Source organism: Sinocyclocheilus grahami, unplaced genomic scaffold (assembly GCF_001515645.1).
Source record: "Sinocyclocheilus grahami isolate Dianchi unplaced genomic scaffold, SAMN03320097.WGS_v1.1 scaffold248.1, whole genome shotgun sequence".
NCBI lineage: Eukaryota > Metazoa > Chordata > Actinopteri > Cypriniformes > Cyprinidae > Sinocyclocheilus > Sinocyclocheilus grahami.
In genome coordinates, this window is record NW_015505427.1 from 699,883 (window position 1) to 722,746 (window position 22,864).

The window sequence follows — 22,864 nt, forward strand, 5'->3', positions numbered from 1 at the left end:
GAGCACGAAAATCTGACTAAATCTCTTATGACAACATGCTGTGTTACATATCATCGAAGCTGAGAAAAGAACACAAATTTTGAGAATTTTTAGATATTTAAAAAAAATGAAAAATTCATTACGAAGGCATTTTTGCAGTGTGCATTGCTACTTACCAGATAAACTATAAGTAAACATAAAATATGAATTCAGGATGAAATTATTTTAGCAAACATGCTGAGTGATATGAATGACATGAAACTAGGACTGCTATTCAGAAAATAAATTACCTGGGAAAACAAATTTTAGTGGTCATTATACAAAAATATTTGACCCCAGAATGCCACCATCATCCAATCAGAATCAAATATTTCAACTAGCTGTATAAATAAATCATGTCAATCTAACATTTAAAGGGCCAGATGGTGAAAACGATGGCGAGGTAAGAGCTTCTGGTGCACTTCGGCAGTTATTGAAAGTGTTCTGCGTTAAAAGCGAAAAGTGAAACAGCTCCCCGCAGACCCCCTTGACCCCCATATACACTCACTCTCTCTCTCTCTCTCTCTCTCTCTCTCTCTCTCTCTCACACACACACACTATAGTCATTATAGAGAACGTTCTCTTCCAAGCAGCCACACGTGTTTCTTATTACCAACGTCACTGTTTCACTGTTGCTATGGTAGCTGCAGAGCCTGGTCTCTCCGTGTGGCCTCCGATTGGGCCCACCTTCCCCCACACCCAACGTTTCTTTTATACTTTTCCTCTTGACTTTCTCACAGCAAGCCTGAAAAGAAAAGAGAAACCCAAGGCGAACTGCTGCATAAGTCCCATCTTCACTGCCTTGTGTGGATATGAAGGACATGCTGGCTGTTAAGACGCACCTCTGCAGTCCCGCAACCATTTTCCAAACCCAATAATTTGCAAAATCTGTTAGAAGACATGTGCAAAAGATGACTGCAACTTGTATGACACATTGGACGTCAGTTGCTTGCATTGGCATCGAACACCATCTAAAACGTCCGCAGCTTCATGGTGAGCTCATGCAATGTCAGTCATGTGGCGCACAAGTTGCTGAGAAACTTTGTTGAAGCAAAAAAACCCAGTGGGAACAATCAGCAGTGCGAGCACCTGCAACAAGGGAGTAGGGATGGGTGATATGGGCTTAAAAATATATCACAATAATTTCTGGTATTTTTTTGCGATTAATGTTATCAATGACGATAATTCAGGGAATCTTATGCATCCACTAAGAGACAAAATTCACGGGATGACTAATTCTTATCATGGCGAGAATTTTTACCAGTATATAGCAAACAATAAGATATCGCCCACCCCTACAAGGGAGTTAACTCTGTGCTTCTGGGACAGGCATATGTGCTGTTCCGCACCCTTCCAACTTCCACCCTTACCGTCTGTACCGAGATCTGCAGGTTTGAGCAAGTGACCCTGCTACCTAATTCTGGATTCCCAAAGTAGGCCACGGCTGTTTACCCAACCTGCATTACATCAGCGGCCCTCCATCCGCTCCCAAAAGCTTTCTGAGGTGTGTTTGCCCGGGAAATCAATAGGGGGGACTGGAGGGAAGTGGAGGAAGCGTTTGTGGCGATTCATTCATGCTTCAAAGGCTTTTCTGTAAAGCCAGCCTCCTAGAGGCCTCGCCGGTCCAGCTTGTTTACTTGAAAGGACTCACACCTGCTAGTGTTAAACGTCTCATCCCTAGGGCTGCAGTGTGACTGCATATTGCTCATCGGTCCTGTGTGATAAGCAATATTTTGAGGCCCCTAAATGGCGACTTGTGCGTCTGTACTGTGAGAAAGCTCTTTATAATTAAGGCCTGCCCTGCCAAGCCTCTCTGGATCACATGAGTGTGTGTTTGTGTGGGCATCTGTGCCTGTGAAGACATGCCAGTTTGCGAGATGGTCTACGCGAGCCACGTCCCTCAGCAGTTGAACCACATCAAAGTCCCTTAGCAGCGGTATAGGTGGGCAAACAGGAAAGGACGGGTGTAATTTTCCGGATGTCCTGTGAAGCATGATTGTGAATCACCTCTCACCTTGAGGTCACGGGAGCACAGGAAAGCCACACACGCATGCTAAATTTATGCCGTGTTCCACATGCCTTCCAGGCCTCACGCTTTGTCTCACTGACACAAAGGCATGTACCGTTTTTACCAACCACCTGGGAACAGGGACAAGGATTGATAGATGTAACAAGATTTTACTACTACTTTACTACTAGGAATGTGCGATATTGACAAGTTCTATCTCTATACTTTTTGGGATTTTTTTTCGATAATGATAATTAAACACCATTTTGCTTAGTGTGTTTTTATGGTGGTACCTTGGCTGATTTAGGCCTGTCATTGATTAATAAATATGACACTAAAACCAGCTGTAGCTGGCAGCAAGTCTCTTAAAGAGTGATTCATTGAATCATTCACTCAAACGATTCATTCAAAACGGCTGATTCATTTAGAAACAAAGCAAGGGGTTGTCTTTATGAATGGATTATCGACTCATTGACTCATTCAAAAACAGACTAATTCAGGTTTTATAGCAGCATCTGAACATCCCAAACCGTATCGTAGTATCTATCATACTGTAGTTAAAAAAAACTAACAATTTCAGTTGACAGGAGACCCCTTGGTTCCATACACCATTTAGCATTGATCTCAGATTCTGTAGTGTCTTGTTTCCCATTCTTTGTTCTGAAAATGTGTTAACCAAAAGCATTCTTAACCAACTCTTGTCGCAAGTTACATCACATTATAACAATATGGTGATTTCCAAAACGGTACTTCCAATGAACATTTGAAAAGAGCATCTCAAAGTTGTGTGGTTGGAACTACTCTTGCTGTGGTTAGAAGTACATATAGTTAATATATACAAATTTCATTCTACATCTTTTAGTGTGTCCATCAGGAAGCCACAGAGTGCGCATGTGCAAATGTTCTTTAGTTCCCTGGGGGAAGCCTGGACTATGACGCAAGATGGAACCAATGATTGCATCAACCATCTGGAAATACAGCAAAACACATGGAGAACAAAAAAAGCCCTCAAATACCATGTTTATTAATTACAGCAATAATCTGACATTAATCTGATCTCCAACTGATTAATTAGCAGAAGTTCTTATTCCACATTCATGATGATGTCATTAACAACAGGTCTATATTGTTGAATAAGCAAGGTTTGAAACAACAGCCGTGCCAAAAAGTTACTACAGTTTCAAGAAAGTCGAAACTAGATTTTTCCAACAATGCGTCGTACTATGGTGCAGAAGCAACCATTCACATTACTTTAGGGGGGACATCCCCGGAAGGTTATTTCTGAATAGTCCTCACCCAGTGCTCTATTCGCCCTCAGCACCTTCACCATCTGGATCACCCACTTTTACAAAGAACCAAGTATAGAAACATTCAGAAAAAGCTAGCAGATCTCTCTTAGACTGTGAAGACCGATATAGTGGCCCCAACCAGTATTTGGACACTTAAGTCACATCTAAGAAGTCTTTGCATTAAATGCAAACCCAGTGGCGTCCGTAAACAAATTCTGCACTAGCTCTTCTCAGAACTTCTTAGTTTTTTGCAATTCACACAGGTGTCCTATTAGAGTAAACATGGGTGTGGTTCATCACATTTAACTCTGAACATGATCCACTAATGTTGGACAGTCACAAAGTGTTGCAATACTTAAATTTTTTGCAAAATATTTAGCTTAAAAAGTTTGTACTATATTTCAAATAAATGCCACCTGGCCACTCTTAACTTTTTTTTGCTTTTGACTCCTTAAAGCCTGTTGATGTTAAAGGGACGTTCACATTGACGGAGATTTGTAGCAACAAAGTAGCTGGAGGTCATATATTGTCAAAGTCACCAAACTGAGGCAACATGAGCAAAAACAACCAATGGATACAACAAATCTGAACAGTTTATCTATGCAAATGAGCAGCAAACCAACTACCTATGTGACTGCAGACAATATAGCTCTCTTGATCTGCTTCATGATGCAATATTTTCTCATTCACTTGAAATGGACTATAAAAGTCAGTGGCAACCAGCAACATTCTTCAAAATATCTTCTTTTAGTGTTCAGCAAAAGAAAGAAAGTCATACAGATTTAGAACAATCTGGAGTTAAAAATGACAGAAGTCATTTTTCGGTGTGTGCTGATGTGAAGGTGTAACTTGTTCTTCTCTCCCCAGGACTGGCCATTTGATGACGGCGCTCCTCCTCCATCTAAGGTCGTGGAGGACTGGCTGAGTCTCCTGAAGAGAAGATTCCTAGAAGAACCCGGCTGCTGTGTGGCTGTGCACTGCGTGGCTGGTTTAGGAAGGTCCGTATATGAGCTTGCAGAAACACAATCGCATTGCCCTCAAGATGTAAACACATCTTTAACTAGCTGGTTTTTGCTCAGCCCTGGGAACTCGGGGGTAAATGGGTTCATTTCTTGTCTGGTGGCCCATAAGTAAGCCCACCTCCGGTGCCCAGTTCGAGACCTTAATCTGGAAAAGAATGTGCTCTATAGAACTTTACGCACCTCTGGCCTCCCAGGAGACACATCTCCTCTATTAAGCGTGGATGAAGTTGATAGTCCCCTATGGGCTGAGCGAGAGGTACATCTTAAGAGGCTTTAAACTGGCCAGAGTGCTCCGCCAAAGTCAACAGTCCCCAAAGTGCACTCTCTCTGCTGCAGTCCCACTCTGTTTTAAGAGGCATCGGGGTGAGGGCCGAAGACAAAACAGGAAGTTGCTTTTTATGAGCATGTGTTATTACTGTCCTCCTCAAACTCGTGCTCTTTCCATGACCTTTATGCCAGACTGTCTATCCCACATGACTAGGATTCTTTCGCTATACGTGATGCTCCCAGTTACCTAGTGGTCGTCCCATGACTGAACCTCGAATGGGAAGCTGTTTTTACCATAACAAAATTCAGTGGGTACAATTTCATGGTAATGACAAAATCAGCCATTCTCAAAAGCAATATTGCACAACATAATGTACTATTGCAGTTATAAATGCAGAACAGTATGTCTCATAAGGATCTCCTACAGATGATGTATTTATGCTCTCTGTTGGCGCACATACGGCAAAACAAAACACCCCAAACGTCGGCTGTAAAGCATCGAGTGACGTTAAAAGGAGGAGGGAGTCTGGCCTCGCTGCTCTCATCTTTTGGGCAGTAAAACTCTGTCTCTGACGCACTTCATCCACTTCCAAAGGGAATCGGTCTTGACTCTTGAAAGAGTGCCAGTGTTTTTTGGCCTGACTCGTTTATTTTCATCTAATTCAGATGGCAACGCTGTTTAGAGCTGGAGTTATGCCGTAGGATTTGACTGTCTTTACTGTATGGTGTATGTTTGAAAGGGAAGCTTTGAGGGTTAAGTATTAAAATTTGCTTTGCTGTCTAAATCGACCTGAATGATCCCTCAGTTGTGGCTTTTTTTGGAGAGGTGCTGAGGTGCATCATTACTTTTGTAAGAGATCAGATTTAAGATTTTCCACTTGGTGGGCGATAAAGTGGAAGGAAAGATCTTGTGTATGTTAAAGGGGGGGGGGGAGGGGGTTCACATGCAGAGACGAGAAATTAAAGTAGAGATTCGAGGGTGGCCTCTAAATGTGACTTGGGGGCATAACAACCACCCAGAACGCCTAGCAACAGCACTAACAATAGTTTTTTACACCACTCACCTTTTCTGAAATTGTTAAGTCTCACTTTGTCTGAATCTTGACCTTTAGGATAGTGAAACATTAATTATTGTATGATGAATGAACTCTCTTTCCACTCATTTAAGAGCGAAAATGTGGAATTGCTCCACATTGTTTTTCAATGTACAGCTTCTAAGATCTATCTGAGGTCATGGAACAATTGAGCTTTTCTAATGAGCCAATAAAGTTATGTGTGTGTTAGGGTTGCCAGGTTTGATACCTAGGGTTGGGTATTGTTTGCGTTTTTTACGATACTGGTGCCAAATCGATACTTTTAAAACGGTACCGGTGCCTGAACCGATACTTAAAAAAAATAAAAAATAAATAAAAAAATAGGATGGATTGGCCATTATTGAGCCCTATAAACACATTTAATGTCTGTTTCATTCATACTGGACGCCAGAGGGGCCCTCGCGCAGAAACTTCACATGTGCATCACAGAAGGAATAGGACTCAGGAAATCCCTATACTCTTTGCTAATATGGACAAAGTCATTGCTATCGCTGTAACGGAGTAAACAGACGATATAAACGTTTTAAATGATAAAACAAAGACAATAAACACTCGACTGCGACAATGTATAGTTTATCTGTGTTATTCAGGCCATCTTTGGTAGTTTCATCATAATTAAGTATATTTATAATCCATTGCTAATCGACATTTTACCATATGCTTTTTACAGTATAGAACATATTTTCTGCCACATCAGATCACAAAAGGAAGCAGTTGTGGAGTAAAAACTTTATAGTGTTCCCTTTTGTTGGACAACAGGTTTAGAAACGCTTCTCATTGCAAGTCATTACAAGGGAAGTTTAGCTTTAGGCATTTTAATTTAAGAATGTTTAGCTTAACTAGCTAACGGTATCTACCTGCTGCCATCAGAGCAAGTGTAATTGCTGCAGTCATGCGCTCCTCGGATGCTCTCATTTCCCGAGTTGTGCTTTTAAGTCGGAATGTCAAAATCGTAACATGGACACTCGCGTTACTACAAAGATGTGTTGGATTTGTATTATTAGAGCTTTCCGACTTGCGTTCGTGAATTTTCTCAGTCGAGAAATTATTTTTCACGTGGGGTGCCGATGATCCTTACGTCCGTTTCGGAGAACAAATATTTCAATCGATCGCTCAAGCATTTAAGTGGCACTGAAATGAGGCACCGAGATCTGCATTCTGATTCGGTTCTAGTACATGCCAGTTACATAGATACCCGGCCCTATTGATACCACAATGAAAGCTAATAGGCTGTTAAACACACTTTTTTGTAATTAAATATTGACTACAATTGATATTGATAAAATATTAATATTAAAAGTGCAATACATTTATTTTAATTTAATTTAAATTATTTAATTATTAATTTATACTATATTTAATATTTTATTATTTAAAGTACATTCAAACTTCAAGCGTAGCATTTGCTTAAATCTAGGGTAGGCGATTTCAGAGAGGCTAGCAATAGCAAGCTAGCTTTGAAAGCATAAGATCCCACCCTACCTGCAAATCACTCTCCAAAGCCACGCCTCCTCCAAATCACATGAGCGTGCACAAGCAGATCAGAGGCTAACCAGCGACACGCTGAGAGATGGCGTCAACACTGTCAGATTACATCATGTCTCATTCACCGGTGAGAAAACATTACAGTACAAAGTGCATAATATTATAATAATAACGCCTTCCATTCTCGCTCGGTCTGCAACAGCGTAATGGACCGCGCTGATGACGTATCATGTCTGCGCGAACAGGGTGCACAGAGGTATGCAAATACATATGTTGACAGGCAGGCAGGACAGCCTATCGTAATGTTCGAACCGAATAATCTGATTGATCGAACATTTTATGGTCCTACGCCTTCCACAGACACTATAAATACATTTCTGTCAGGACCACTATCGTCAAAATGATAGATACTTAGCATAAAGTTTGGTTTGGCGGTATGGTTCTGTTCTGGGCAAAAAACTCCCTGCTCATCCATGCAGCCTGTCATGAATGAGCGGGGAGAGCAGCAATAATAACCCCCCTAGGGTTAATAGAACAGAACAAGGCAGATATCATTAATGTACTTAATGATATTTAAGTGTAACACTTTATTCAAGATAAAGGAGTCTGATTAGCAAGGAATATCAGAAAGCCAAGTCCTGACTGTGGTGAAAGGAGGAGCTAGGGATGGAGGAGGGTAATTTGTAAAAATACTGAATGGAGCTTATATAGGAATGCCGCGATAGGTGTCGTATTCCTATAGGTAGATGTGATCAGCTGATGCAAGCTTGACTCACGTGACCTGCCAGAACTAACGCTAACGCTTAATTTAGAGCACTTTCTGCAAATTCTGTCATTAATTACTCACCCTCGTGTTGTTCGAAACATGTTAATCTTGAGTACCTATAGAGTAGTACTGCATCCATTATATCTCCAAAAAGTCTTTAGTTTTATCATATTTATAAAAGAAAGATACAGCTTTACGATTCTCTCAGGAAAAAGCCAAGCTCCTGGAGGCGCGCCGTGGGCGGAGCTAAAGATTGACGAACACTTGAGCTCCGACTGCCAACAAAATACAGACATTTGATGCTGTTTCACTTACCGTCTGCAGTTCTGAATCATGACCGGGATCTTTTATAGCTCGACAGCTCCATCCTTCAGTATCAAACGATGTGCAAATCCAGCGTCGAACTGGGCATTGCTTATAAAACGTTTGTCAACAAACACACTTGTGAAACTCTGTTGCTGCTCCGGAAAAACTAACTGCATCCACTGTTTAACTTGCATAACGTTGGGTTCTTTAGGAAGCTGAACAACGTTATCTTTCCTTTACAACCAAAAACACACTCCTTTGGAGACATTCTTCCCGAGTGAGTCCCGTGCAGCGTTGCTGCGCTGCCGCCGGATGAAGCACGTTGATGGGCGCGATCACGCTCTTGCTCTGGTCGATGCATGCACGGGCGCGCACTTCCGGGAGAAATGCCCATATAAGGAGTTTCACCCTCGTCTACGTCATGAAGAGCCACGATCGAAAAAAAACTCTCCGAAACTTATACGAACCCGGAAGTAAGATTTTTAGCACAGAAATACTCCGTCATATGTCCAAATTGTTTTTTGAAGTTTTGTCCATGCTTAGCATGAGAATCCGACTCTTTAACTCTGTTGCTGCTCCGGAAAAACTAACTGCATCCACTGTTTAACTTGCATAACGTTGGGTTCTTTAGGAAGCTGAACAATGTTATCTTTCCTTTACAACCAAAAACACACTTCTTTGGAGACATTCTTCCCGAGTGAGTCCCGTGCAGCGTTGCTGCGCTGCCGCCGGATGAAGCACGTTGATGGGCGCGATCACGCTCTTGCTCTGGTTGATGCGTGCGCGGGCGCGCACTTCCGGGAGAAATGCCCATATAAGGAGTTTCACCCTCGTCTATGTCATGAAGAGCCACGATCGAAAAAAAACTCTCCGAGACTTGTACGAACCCGGAAGTAAGATTTTTAGCACAGAAATACTCCGTCATATGTCCAAATTGTTTTTTGAAGTTTTGTCCATGCTTAGCATGAGAATCCGACTCTTTACCAGTGTAAACAACTCTGAATGCATGAAACAGCATTGTGCCCCCCCTTTAAGTAAACTTGCATGTAATAGACAAATAACAAATAAAAACAATAAAACAAAATTGCACATTAAGTGTTCAATCCTTGAAATTTTTTTATAAAACAAAAATACAAAACGTACAAAAAATGCTATTTTGACATTGCTAGTGTACGTGTCTAACAGTGTTTCTGTGAGAGATCAACTTGCATGTAATAGACAAATAACAAATAAAAACAATAAAACAAAAATGCACATTAAGTGTTCAATCCTTGAAATTTTTTTATAAAACAAGGATACAAAACGTACAAAAAAATGCTATTTTGACATTGCTAGTGTACGTGTCTAACAGTGTTTCTGTGAGAGATCTCTCTCATACACGCGCACACACACATACACATAGAGCAGTCTGTTTAGGTCAATGTCGCACCTCTCTCAAAATGTCTTTATTTTTTTCTGCAGAGCTCCAGTACTTGTGGCCGTGGCACTGATTGAAAGTGGGATGAAGTATGAAGATGCCATCCAGTTCATCAGACAGTGCGTACATCTCTCTCTTGACTTCTTTCAAGAACCACAGACCTTGAGCTCTTGACGTCAACAGCTACATTCATACGAGTGGATCTTAAACGCTAGTTCTCAGTCGCTTGCGCTTGCCAGAGTGCCTTTTGATAGCAAGGCCAAGCTGCAAGCTTTCGACATGCAAAAGATTCACCATTAACCCTTTAAGCTCCGTCCCTTTGGTTACTGTTTTAATTTCAATTCTGTTTTCAGCCCAGCGTGGGCTGGAATGAAACATGAGATCGCAAGCCATTTTTATCTGCCTGGTTTCATTCGGTTGGAACGTGACGAATGTAAATCAACACACTAATGCTAATTTTCTGTGTTCGCAGGAAGCGCAGAGGTGCAATAAACAGCAAGCAGCTGACGTATCTAGAGAAATATCGGCCCAAACAGAGACTGCGCTACAAACACCCGCACATTTTCAAGAACAAGTGCTGCATCATGTGACTGCACCCTCACCCTGCTGTTCAGAACCGAGCTGAACCTGACAGACTGGGCCACAACTGATGCACTTTGCTGATTTGCTATTAAAATAAGAACTGATTCGGTCTGGATGAAAACCCCACTGGTGCCTAAAGTCCTCCTCACTCGGACTGTGGTGCGGATACTGCCATGGCTTTTCTGAGACTTGCGGCTCTGAGGTCTGGCAACCTCTGACCTTTGACCCTGCACCCTAATCTTGCCTCAAATGATCGTGATTGTCTGAAAGAGCCAGACGGTGTGATAATGTGAATCGTGGACAAAATTTGTGCTCTTTCTCACTCTCTCTTTTCTTTCTACCGCTTTCCTGCTCTGCTTGGCCAGGAGTGCGATTTTTAGACGACTGCGGTTCCTTTAACACGTTCAGTTTTCAGCACAAATCTTTTTACTGGTGACCTTTTCCATGATGCTTTTATGTTTTGTGAGCAAACGACGAGTAAATTGGACTAATGAAGATGGCTCACGTGAAAGATATTTCTATTCGGGTGAGTGCCAGACACTAAACGGTTTCTACATGAAGTCTGATGAATTTAACAATGGAAATGCTTATTATGCGTGTTTATGTGCTTAAACTCAAACCTTGTGTTTGCTGAAATGATTTTAATGTGTAAGGACTGCAGGGCTCCCTGGAGGCGATCTGTCTATGATACTTGTCCATTCAGGTCAACAGAGACAAGATGGTGAAAAAAAACGGCCCTATATGAATGAATAATGAGAAGAGACTGTGGTTTAAAGTCGTTTTTCTCTGTTTTTTAAGAACACACCTCCAGCTGCATAATACAAATAAAGGCTGTTGCAATCATGAATCAGGACTGTTTTTGTCATGCGGTGACCTCATAATGTGTAACAAGTTCACTGTTCATATCAAAATATTGCCACACTGCCCTCTGCAGGACAAAGACTCAAAATGTTCTTGACCAGAGATGGCCAAATTATGAATGGCCAAAAATCAAACTTTGCTCTGTGGGCTGAAGGTGAAAGTATAACCTATATCATAATTATAACTGTATTATATTAAAAGTTGAATTTTTAAATGCATTTTTTATTTTATCATTAAATGCAAAAATGCAACTAAAAAATTAAGCAAATTAATAATAATAATAAATACAATAATTACAAATAAATGGAATATTTGTTTTTTATTTAACATGGCCAGATGAAAGGTCATCACAGGCCAAATTTGCACTACTATGAAAAAGTGTGCCTATACTTTGAATGAAATACAGCCGTCAAGTACTTTACTGTGACTGACTTAAAGGTTGAGAAGAACAGAGATCAAGAATATACTAGTTACATCAAAGCAGAAAATATGAACATCTAGCCTGGACATTGTAGCCAAGCAAAATTTGACTTACATACAGGTGCATCTCAATAAATTAGAATGTTGTGGAAAAGTTCATTTATTTCAGTAATTCAACTCAAATTGTGAAACTCATGTATTAAATAAATTCAGTGCACACAGACTGAAGTAGTTTAAGTCTTTGGTTCTTTTGCAAAATTAACAAAGCATGAATATTCATGCATGATTTTAATGACTTGAGATGCTCTTTTTCTCGCACAAACAAGAGATAATGAGACCTAAAATTATTTTTGTAAATTTACACCATAATATCAAGAGTAAAAAAAAAGTGATTCTAAACAACTGGAACCGGGATATAGTTACATCTTTGTCTAAATGTGTTTCTCAAAAGCGCCAGGAGATGGCAATATTAAACATGTCTTTTTTAAAAAAGGTCGAGCATTATCAGACTTACACATTACACACATTTTGATAGCATTTTCCCAGATGTACATGCTTTATTATTTTTATTTTAGTGTTTATAGTCCACTGACATAAGCATTGGAATATAATTATTTTCCATCACCATGTCCCTATAGGGTCTCTGTATTATAGACCATACAACCTAATCTACTCAGTGATGCGCTTCTAAGGTTCAGCGATAATTCAGAATAATGTCAATAAATCCAAAAAACACCTGCTTCTGCTAAATGAATTCATGTAAATAAAATAAAACTTTTTTTCTTTGCGTTTTTAAGGTCTTTTCTTCTACATCGCTTCGCTGAAGCAGACCCTTATGCTGACCTGGTTTGGAATCTTCACAAACACACTGAATGTGAATTTCAAAATAATTGATTAAAAGATTTAGGTGCCCAGCAATAAAGAGAGATTTATATCGTTATTATTTATAATTTTTATTATATCAGCTTGAACACAAATATATACTGACTAAGACATAGCTCTACCTTCCTCTCTCTCGCTCTCTCTATATATAATTTTATTTTAAAAAAATGTTAATACAATTGACTCTGGCAAAGCTTGAAATCACTAATATGGGTTAACCAATCAAATGTCAATAACTGCTAATTGAGCAGTGCAGTGTAACAAATGTAAATGAACCCATCTTCTTATGTCTATATACAGGCCATTGTTTCTGTTTCAGTTGCTGTATCCATGCCAGAGTCCGTTCCTGATGCGAAGCCTCCAGAGTCCTCGCTTTTGTTTTAATTTAGTGACATTTCAAGGATCTGTTCTTGGGTTCATTTACAAGCCATTATTCTACACATTACTTGTTGACACTGGCCATCAATATTGAATGTGACTGATCTTCAGGGAACTGCCTGGTATGTTCCTGGTCGCCTTTGTGCGGTGCAGAGCTTTGGGGTGGATTTGAGGATTATGCGCTGGACTGGCTCTGCTGGCTGCAGTTTGAGGATCCCGAGGAGGAGACGGACACAAATCGGAGCTGAACCGCACAGGTGTCACAGTGAGCAGAGGCAATGATACATGCCTTTGCACACATGATATGCCTGTCAGATGTAGGCCATGCACCGCATTCACCTGTAGGTGAAACATTATTAATGTTGTTTACATTATTAGAACATGACAAACTAGTGTTAGACTCAGTATCAATGCTTTAATGCCATTTTGTCTAATTCGTACTGACCTGTCGGTATAAATGGGCCGTCCGTGCGATGCACAGTCTGCGTGTCTCATCAGTGGAGGCTTGCTTGGCGTCCCAGATTTTGTTCACACTCTGCTGGAAACGGTCAAATTTGCAGAGCTGAGAATGAACTTTTTTGAACTCCAGTCCATCCCTTAAATTTCTGGTCGCCTTGAAATTTCCATCGAGCGTCTTCCTATATATCAGAGAAAACGTGCAATGAGCAAAAATGAGATTTTTGTTATGGCACATTGTAAAATGATTTACCACAAAACACATAATTAGCCTATAATCAAACAAACCGTTAGCCAAAGGAAGTTTTTCTTACCTTAATTGCTTCATTTGGACATGTTTGATGTATCTCCGTAAAAGACATCCAAGACGCAGCTCAACACTCTTAAGTGTCTGATTGACGGTTCCTCTGCACAGGTTGTACATTTCAGAGGAGATGTTGTTATTTTGAAAAGCTCGATCCAGCTGCTGAAGGTTGTTTTCTTGAGCTTTGATGTCAATTACGAATGATGGGTCTTTCATGCTTGCACGAAGCAGTTTGTCACCGTCCTCCTCGCTGTTCTTCATGTACCGCTCCTCAATGCTGCCCGAGACTGCAGAATCATATTTGCAAGTCTCTGGTTTGTCAGACTTCTGAAGTGATGGCTTTACTTGAGTCCGAATTTTGGGCAGTTTCACAGACAAGGAAGGACGGGTGTGGACAGGAGACGGACTCTGGCGTTCTTCCACTGACATAGCATAAACGTTTGTCTCCTCTACAGACTGTGAAATCTGAGGAAGAGCAAAAGATTTGATGAGGGATGGACGATGGAAGCTACGAGGAGATGGACTCTGGAGGTCTTTCTGAACCATCGTCTCCACAAATGACGTCTCTGTTCTCTCCATTGTCTCCGTATCAACATTTGGTTCCTCCACAGACTGCGAAATCTGAGGAAGAGCTGAAGATCTGACGGGGGACGGACGATGGAAGCTACGAAGAAATGGACTCTGGAGGTCTTTCTGAGCCATCGTCTCTTGAAAGAATGTCTCTGTTCTCTCCATTGTCTCCGCATTAACTTTTGTTTCCTCCACAGACTGCAAAATCTGAGGAAGAGCTGAAGATCTGACGGGGGACGGACGATGGAAGCTACGAAGAAATGGACTCTGGAGGTCTTTCTGAGCCATCGTCTCTTGAAAGAATGTCTCTGTTCTCTCCATTGTCTCCGCATTAACTTTTGTTTCCTCCACAGACTGCAAAATCTGAGGAAGAGCTGAAGATCTGACGGGGGACGGACGATGGAAGCTACGAAGAGATGGACTCTGGAGGTCTTTCTGAGCCATCGTCTCTTCAAATGATGTCTCTGTTCTCTCCATTGTCTCAGTATCAACTTTTGGTTCCTCCACAGACTGCGAAATCTGAGGAAGAGCTGAAGATCTGACGGGGGACGGACGATGGAAGCTACGAGGAGATGGACTCTGGAGGTCTTTCTGAGCCATCGTCTCTTCAAATGATGTCTCTGTTCTCTCCATTGTCTCAGTATCAACTTTTGGTTCCTCCACAGACTGCGAAATCTGAGGAAGAGCTGAAGATCTGACGGGGGACGGACGATGGAAGCTACGAGGAGATGGACTCTGGAGGTCTTTCTGAGCCATCGTCTCTTCAAATGATGTCTCTGTTCTCTCCATTGTCTCAGTATCAACTTTTGGTTCCTCCACAGACTGCGAAATCTGAGGAAGAGCTGAAGATCTGACGGGGGACGGACGATGGAAGCTACGAAGAGATGGACTCTGGAGGTCTTTCTGAGCCATCGTCTCTTCAAATGATGTCTCTGTTCTCTCCATTGTCTCTGCATCAACTTGTTTCTCTTTAAATGATGTGACGTTTGCCTTTTGCTCTATGGTAACTTTTGTCTCCTCGACAGATCGTGTGATCTTGGGGAGAGCAAAAGTCTTGGCAGGGGCAGGAGGAAACGGGCCATGGGCAGATGGACTCTGGAGGTCTTTTGGAGCTGTGTCTAATGTTGCCACTGGTCTTTCTAGTGGCAACACTTCAACATCTGTCTCCCGTACAAGCTCTTTGACCTGAGGGAAACCAAAATCATCTGCCTTGGGTTTCACAGGAAAAGCAGGCAATTTTTGTACCTTCTGCTGCTGAACCGCAGATCCATTTTGGTGCACAGGAGAAACTAAGACATCTCTGTTCACATCTTGAGCCACTTTGCTCTCTTTCTGAGGTGTCTTGAGAGACTTCATTTCCAAGCAGTGATCTTGAAAAGCCTTGTTGAGGTTTTCAATGGTCGCTGCTGATAGTTTTAGTGCCCTGCTTGTGGCTGGACTGCAGGAGGTCGATTTGGTGATGCTATTCAACACGTTGATCAGGTTTGATGAGTACGTTGATGCAGCGGTTGAATTCGCCTTCAATTCTGCTACCGTGGGACAAGACGGCAGAGACTGGATGCTTTTAACTACTTTGGCATCCAGATCTTTTCCTGGTTTACCTGAAAGCAAACACATTTTACTCTGTAAGCTACCCTGACATAGCATTTTAGATCGCATCGCAACCAAAGCGATTCAAATGGTGTGTGTACGTTAACTTACCTTTTGGCTTCACGGTCAGAACTTTTTTAGATGCAACCTCCTGCATTTTTCTGAAGTTCTCTCGAAGGCGGCTCACATTGTATGCCATATTGGCCTGGAACTCATCAACGATCTTCTGCAAGTCCTCCAGCCACTCCATGCTGACCATGGATTTCTCCACTTTTTCAATCTCCCATTCTAGCGATTCCCCTGTAAGAAGTAAAACATAAGTATCATTAACTGTTAAGTACAATTAAGATTACATTAAAAAAGCACACCAATATATGGGTTAGGGCTGCACAGATAATCAAAATAACACTGAAATCGAGAATTGGCTTGTTGTGACTGTCAAATCTCAAAGGCTGCAATTTAATTAAATATACGCGCTGCTTCGTTTCAAAGTGAAGCGCAGATCTCATCTCTGCATCTGATCCGAATTTGGGGCTTTAGAGTAAATCTGTCAATGCATTAGGCACCATCCATCTTCCCTGAAACGCTTATCAACAGAAGTTTTAAGGGCTCTCTATGGCTCTTAAGGTTTAAGGTTGATTGTTTAATATTAGAAAATTAAGAAATAAGCCATGAATGTTATTATTGATTTGATAGTTTTAAGCGCTAACATTATTAATATTTCTTCTATTATTTTTATTTTACTAGCCTTTTTTTCTAATATAATAATACAATAACAATAATTTCATATTAGGCTATATAACAATTATATTAGGCTATAATACTAATAATTATTATTATTTTATTTTATAGCCATATTGATAGCCTATATAATCACAACATTTTGTCCAAATTTTGCTGCCCCATAAACAAGCACAGGAATCACCCCCCAATCACATTTTAAATTGCCGTTTTTAATCAGCAAAATTATATGGGTGTGTCTTATTTCTCTCTAGCTTCCTATATGGTTAATCGATTTGCATTTAAGTACAACTGAATACCAATAAATGCCTAATTATGCCTGATTTATTTGTATTCTTTTATTTATTTGAAGTGCTAGTTTTTTGTATGGCCTTGAAGAATCAGGCCAATTAATAAAGCCATTAACTTGACCTCTCTGTTCGACTCCCTGGCCAGTGCTCTGAGTACTGAACTACATATGCATAAATGTATAACTAAAAACCGATGACTAACGTGTACTGTTAAATCGCTCCAGCAGTGACTGAAACTCCTCCTGGCGCTCTCGGGCTCTGTACTGAAGGTCCAAGATTTTGTTGAGCAGCAGTTGATGTTTCACAAGCCTGTCAGTGTGACTGGAGGAAACTTCCTCATCAGATGAGTCGAGAGATGCGTTCCTCAGCGACATCTCTGACATTTCATCCACAACTGAGGATGATGAAGAGGAGGAGGAGGAGGAAGAAGATGATGATGCATTCTTGTTAAAAGCCATCTCTGATCCTATATGAGGACTCTTCATATTCTACAGAGTATACTGAGACTTTCAACAATTCTGGTTTACATTGTTCTGAGAGTGTTCACAGATCTCTCTCTCTCTCTCTCGGGGTTTGATATTGTTAAACTGAATTTCTGGTCTTTTATGAGAAGACGATTCAGCAAGATTGTCGTACTCGTTCAGACAGATATTCACTCAGTGTTCACTGATATTACTCGCACAGCAAGCGACAGTGAAATAAGGTTCCAAATCCGGCTTTACAGTGGCCCAATGTGACGTCATCCTCGAACGTTCCATAGTGACGGGTCTGAGTTACCATGGCAACCGGGGCCGCGAAACATCTCCCTCCTCGTTGATTGCTCTCGACAGTAAACAGTAAAGCGTCCCCGCCGCCATTTTGGGATTTTAACCCTTTAACTGTCACCCCCCATTTTTTAAAATAGGCATGCGGGTGCACTATCCAGACTTAAATTGTTGTAATTTATGAACACTTTGGAATACAGACATAAGGATTTTTAATGCATTTTTTCTGTCATAAATGTCTAGATTTCTCTGTCAATATTGCTTCTATCCTGAGACTCAGACCTTTCCAATGATATGTTTTTTGTCAAGATTATAAAAAGTTTTGATTTTAAAAGACCGTAATGCATTTTGTAATATGACACTTGACACCGCCCACTAAGGGGGAGGAGACCGCCAAAAGATTTTAAAGTACCATTTCCATGGTAACGCAATGTCTGATTTCGAAATGGTTTTCACAGGATGAATCTTGGGCTTCTAAGCTTTCAAATGATATATGATTTATGATGATTACTAAAAGATTTGATAGAGAAAAAAGACAACAAAGAAAAAGAGCGCCAAACGTCCCACAGGTGGGACGGTGACAGTTAACGGGTCAAATGAATAGGAAATCATCTATTTTTCTTATAGCTAACGTTTCCCTGTACCGTACACTTACAACGCGAACTTCATGAGCAGGTCAATTAGTTTGAGAATTTTACCTGCTTGATTTAAAGCGCAAGCGAATTATGTTCATCTTCATGAGTGAACTGTACATCAGCGGACAGACTAGACATAAATATTGCAAATGTCGTTTTTAAATCTGAATACAGGTGTTTTATATGCGCATAACGTAATTCGCTTTGTTATGTGTTAAATGTTATAATATTGTTTTTTATTAGTAGCCTATCCACCTTTTTCTTCAACGCGGAAGTAAGCCTATGGGTGAGACTTCCGGTTCATTAGCCGCTATAGGTAAATAACGAAGGAGAATAACAACGTACAGTAAACGGTAAAACGGTTTGCACTACAAACCAGTGTGTTCATAATTAAGGTAATACATTAAAATAATATGATAAGACATTTTCGATATCAAGCAGCAAAATGAACTGTTTTGTACAGCTAAAAATAGCTGGACTCGGATGAGACCGGAAGCTAGACCCATAGAATTTACAAATGGCTGCGCCCATTTTTACGGCAAGAAAAAGTTGGGTAGCTACTACAACTTAATGTGTATCATTCAGCGCTAAAAAAGTGAACAGTCTTTGAAGCAGAAACTTTGATTAACATGTGACGCAACATTATAAAAAACGTAATTCCTATGCAAATGTAAAAAAAATTGCGCTTGTATTACTTTAGCTGTTTCTCAGATTCTCCTGTGTGGACCTAAACATTATTTCTACCAAAGAATGTGCAGGAGCTGGAGGATTTTTTTCTGAAGAACAGCAGGCAGTTGAACTCCTCAGGACCAATGCAGGACTCATGAACAACTATCACAAAACAGAAAAACCGTCTTGGATCATCCAGGAAATGACACAAAGTATTAAGATTCAAGGGTGTGTAAACTTTTGAACGGGGTCATTTTTATAAATTCAGTTATTATTTTTTTCTTGTGGAGTATATATAAACATCTGTTATGTGAAATAGCTTATTCAGGACAGTACTAAATAAAAAATAACATGCAATTTTCATGAGCTCTCATTTTGTTAAAATTATTAACATTTGCATATTCTGCAAGGAGTATGTAAACTTATGAGCACAACTGTATATACTATATAAGTAAACTATACTCAAGTAATGAATTTTAAATTAATGTAAACAATATGCTGATGTACAATGCATCATATAATGTCATTGTTAGGGGATATACAGTGGGTACGGAAAGTATTCAGACCCCCTTAAATGTTTCACTCTTTGTTATATTGCAGCCATTTGCTAAAATCATTTAAGTTAATTTTTTTTCCTCATTAATGTACACACAGCACCCCATATTGACAGAAAACACAGAATTGTTGACATTTTTGCAGATTTATTAAAAAAGAAAAACTGAAATATCACATGGTCCGAAGTATTCAGACCCTTTGCTGTGACACTCATATATTTAACTCAGGTGCTGTCCATTTCGGTACCCACTGTAGCTGTATGCTTCAAAGGATTCAGTTCTGACTTCCTCTTGGTTGAGTTCAAAACAGCCATGACATTTCCTGGTTACATTAGTCTAAGGTCTGATTAGATTTCTGGTTGTGTGTGACAACTTGTAGAATGGCAGCTGTCTATGCAAATGGTGATTTCATAAGGCCGAAAGATAACAAACAGCCAACCTCAGTTGGTAAGACATGCTTTTACATTTCACCATCTTTTCTTTACAAAATGTTTACTTTTGACATTTTAAAAGGTCTTTTACGTCCCTTAGATGAAGCAGACCGGTACGCTTATGGAAACAGTGATGACCTGGACTGGGATCCAAAGAGAAAAGACATTTCAGGTGCCTCTCAATGCAGGAATATGACTCTTAAATTGATTTCAAGTGACCAAAATGTTGAGGTGTTCAGACAGAGACTTGCAGACATAGTATCATAATTTACATTCATATATGAGTAATAGATCTGCCCTGGGTGTTTACAGATGCATCTGAACACACATTCTCATCTAGGAAAGAGAAAGACCCGTCCTGTAAGGCAGTTCTTCTGGCTGTCCTTAGTATCTCTCTGCTCGTGGCTCTGCTGGCTCTGTGTGTTCTGGGAATTCTCTGTGAGTACACAATATCTTAACACTTATGATGGTGCACACATTGTCCAACATACATACATACATACATACAAGGCACAGTTTGCTGCATATTGTGCAGCAGCATATAACTCACATCGTAAGCATGGCATATTTTACGTATAAAATATGCGTTACACCAGTACACTTTTATATGATATTCTTACTTCAGATTCCCATCTACTGAGGTCATCTGATTTGTTAAAAGAACAGAACAGAAATGCTGCAGTCGACATTGAAATACAGGAGCATAATGCCACAGGTGAGGAGACGTACTCTGGTTTAGTCATTATTAATGACATTCAGTTTGAAGGTTCCAAGACTGTGTGAGAAAAGACTGTGGGTGGGTGTGAATTCATTGACCGTGTGCTACCCATGTGTCACATGTGCTGCTATGTCTTTTACTTTTTGTGTTGGACTTTCTTAACGACATTTTCTATATCGTTTTTTTTTTTGTTTGTTTGTTCAGTTATTTTGTTAAGCTAAAAAAATACTGTTCAAAGGTTTGCGGTAAAAGTAAAGACTAAATTTATAATGTTACAAATATTTCTAAATAAATGCTGTGCTTTTGAACTTTGTATTCATTAAAGATTCCTAAAAATGTATTGAGGTTTACACAAAAACATAATTTTCATCATTGATAATAATAAGAAATGTTTCTTGAGCAGCAAATCAGCATATTAGAATGATTTCTGAAGGATCATGTGACTCTGAAGACTGGAGTAATGAAAATTCAGCTTTGATCACAGGAATAAATTACATTTTTAAATATATTACAATTGAAAACACTTATTTTAAATTGTAATAATATTTCACAATATTATTGTTTTACTGTATTTTTGATCAAAGAAATGCAGCCTCTGTGAATTTAAGAGACTTCTTTAAAAACATTAAAAAAAGTTTTACTGACCTCAAACTTTTGAACTGTAGTTTAATCATATATCAATGAATAAACTGAGGTGAGTAAGTAAGTTCTATATAGGTGAACTATTTCTATAAAATTCCCTAAATCTCCATGAGCAGTGAAGTCTAAGAGAGGAAGAGTAACACACACACCTGCTGTTTTCACAATTCAAGTTACTGAAGTACTGACACCAAAGTACTAATTTTAGCTGACTTGGGTTTTCTTTTTTCTTCCATCTGCGTGTATTTTTTGAGGAAGAGAAACTTTTGGGTTGGATACTGTGACCATCCTACTGCAGTGATCTGTATTAACTTCATCTGAGCTGGAAAAAGCTCAAGACATTTTAACCCTTAGGTCATATGCTCAAGAAATCAGCTTGGACATTTTGCTAAATAAATGCTCTCTTAAAGTGCATACATTCATGTCAGATGTTCTGCATCCATACTGTTCTTGCACAGACAGCACATTTGAGAGGAGAAAGTACTATTTCTCTTCGTACTATTTCTCTTCAGAACAACTGAACTGGATGGAAAGTCGAGATTATTGTATGAAAACTGGAGGTCAGCTGGTCAAACTAGCAGGCAAAGATGATCAGATAAGTGTACAATATATTTATGTGTGTTTTTAGATTTAAAAACAACTCTTGGTGAGTAAAAGGAGGTGCTTGACTTCCAGAAAATGTTGATAATCAACAATACGTTTTGTATTTTTGGCCAACCCCATAACCAAAATAACTATTAAATTCACATGGACACAATTACATATCACATCTCATGAACTTGTCTTATTATGTCCTTTCCCAGTATAATTTGGCCTCAATAAAGCTGAAAGAGCTGCATTGGATTGGACTACATGATTTGTACACTGAAGGACACTGGATGTGGGTGGACAACACAATTCTCTCAGGAGAAACGTAAGAGTTTGAGTTCATTCACTTTAGCTGGCATAAATGCATCTTTTCCGTGTTGTTGAGCTACATTTTAATTTCTGTATTGCAACTGAGAAATGTGCAACGGTTTACTGTGACCGGTTCCGGCATAAAAGGACAGCTGGTCTATCTGAACCTGATAACTGGACACAGGAGGACTCAGATGGAGAAGATTGTGCTTGTCTGGAAACTGAGAGTGAATGGTTTGATGCTTCATGCTCACAACTAAAAAGGTTTATCTGTGAAAAGTAAAACCTATAGCATGGTACACTATACCATTCAAAAGATTAGGATCAAAACGATTTCTTTTTATGGACATTAATAATTTTATTCAGGTAGGATACATTAAAGGGGTCATATGATGTGATTTCAATTTTTCCTTTCTCTTTGAAGTGTTACAAGCTCTTGGTGCATAAAGAAGATCTGTAAAGTTGCAAAGACTAAAGTCTCAAATCCAAAGAGATATTCTTTATAAAAGTTAAGAGTCAACCACGCCTACCTAAAACGGCTCGTTCTAACATGCCCCCACATGTCTACCTCACTATGTGGGAAGATTTGCATAACGCCGCCCAAATGTTCACGCAAAGAAAGGTGTAACTTTTATTCTCACTGTAGTTTTGTTGCTGCCGCCACCATGTCGTGAAGAGCTGTGTGCTTCGTTGTGAAAGCAAAACTACTTTGTTTGGCCTTTGTACTTTCTATTCATCAAAGAATCATGAAAAAATGTACCACAGTTTCCACAAATATATGAAGTGGCACAACTCTTTCTCGAGCAGCATA

The 22,864-nt window shown here is 39.8% G+C and overlaps 2 protein-coding genes across 4 annotated transcripts in view; one reads left to right on the top strand and one right to left on the bottom strand.

Annotated features, from left to right (window-relative positions):
• LOC107598212 (protein tyrosine phosphatase type IVA 3-like) overlaps window positions 1-11,101 on the top strand; it is a 40,904-nt gene extending 29,803 nt beyond the window's left edge. For all 3 annotated transcript variants that reach the window (XM_016289489.1, XM_016289491.1, XM_016289490.1), the window contains exons 4-6: window positions 4,183-4,313; window positions 9,717-9,791; window positions 10,145-11,101. In XM_016289489.1, the coding sequence (XP_016144975.1) occupies window positions 4,183-4,313; window positions 9,717-9,791; window positions 10,145-10,262 (324 nt within the window). In that variant the 3' untranslated portion in view covers window positions 10,263-11,101. The remainder of the gene's footprint in view (window positions 1-4,182; window positions 4,314-9,716; window positions 9,792-10,144) is intronic.
• A 1,565-nt stretch (window positions 11,102-12,666) lies between these two features.
• Window positions 12,667-14,049, bottom strand: LOC107598234 (uncharacterized). The gene is made up of 3 exons (XM_016289513.1): window positions 13,566-14,049; window positions 13,241-13,433; window positions 12,667-13,134 (listed from the first exon to the last, which is right to left on the bottom strand). The coding sequence occupies exons 1-3, from the start codon at window positions 13,982-13,984 to the stop codon at window positions 12,880-12,882; spliced, it is 867 nt and encodes a 288-aa protein (XP_016144999.1). The 5' UTR covers window positions 13,985-14,049; the 3' UTR covers window positions 12,667-12,879.
• Window positions 14,050-22,864: the final 8,815 nt, after the last annotated feature.

Bases quoted from the DNA above. Each gene is read 5' to 3' on its own strand.
- LOC107598234 (XM_016289513.1), bottom strand. From the start codon at position 13,984: ATGTCAGTGGAAGAACGCCAGAGTCCGTCTCCTGTCCACACCCGTCCT. The intron at 13,434-13,565 runs GTAAGAAAAACT...TCTGATATATAG, and splicing joins GTCCAAATGAAGCAATTAAG to GAAGACGCTCGATGGAAATT. The intron at 13,135-13,240 runs GTCAGTACGAAT...TTTCACCTACAG, and splicing joins CGGCCCATTTATACCGACAG to GTGAATGCGGTGCATGGCCT.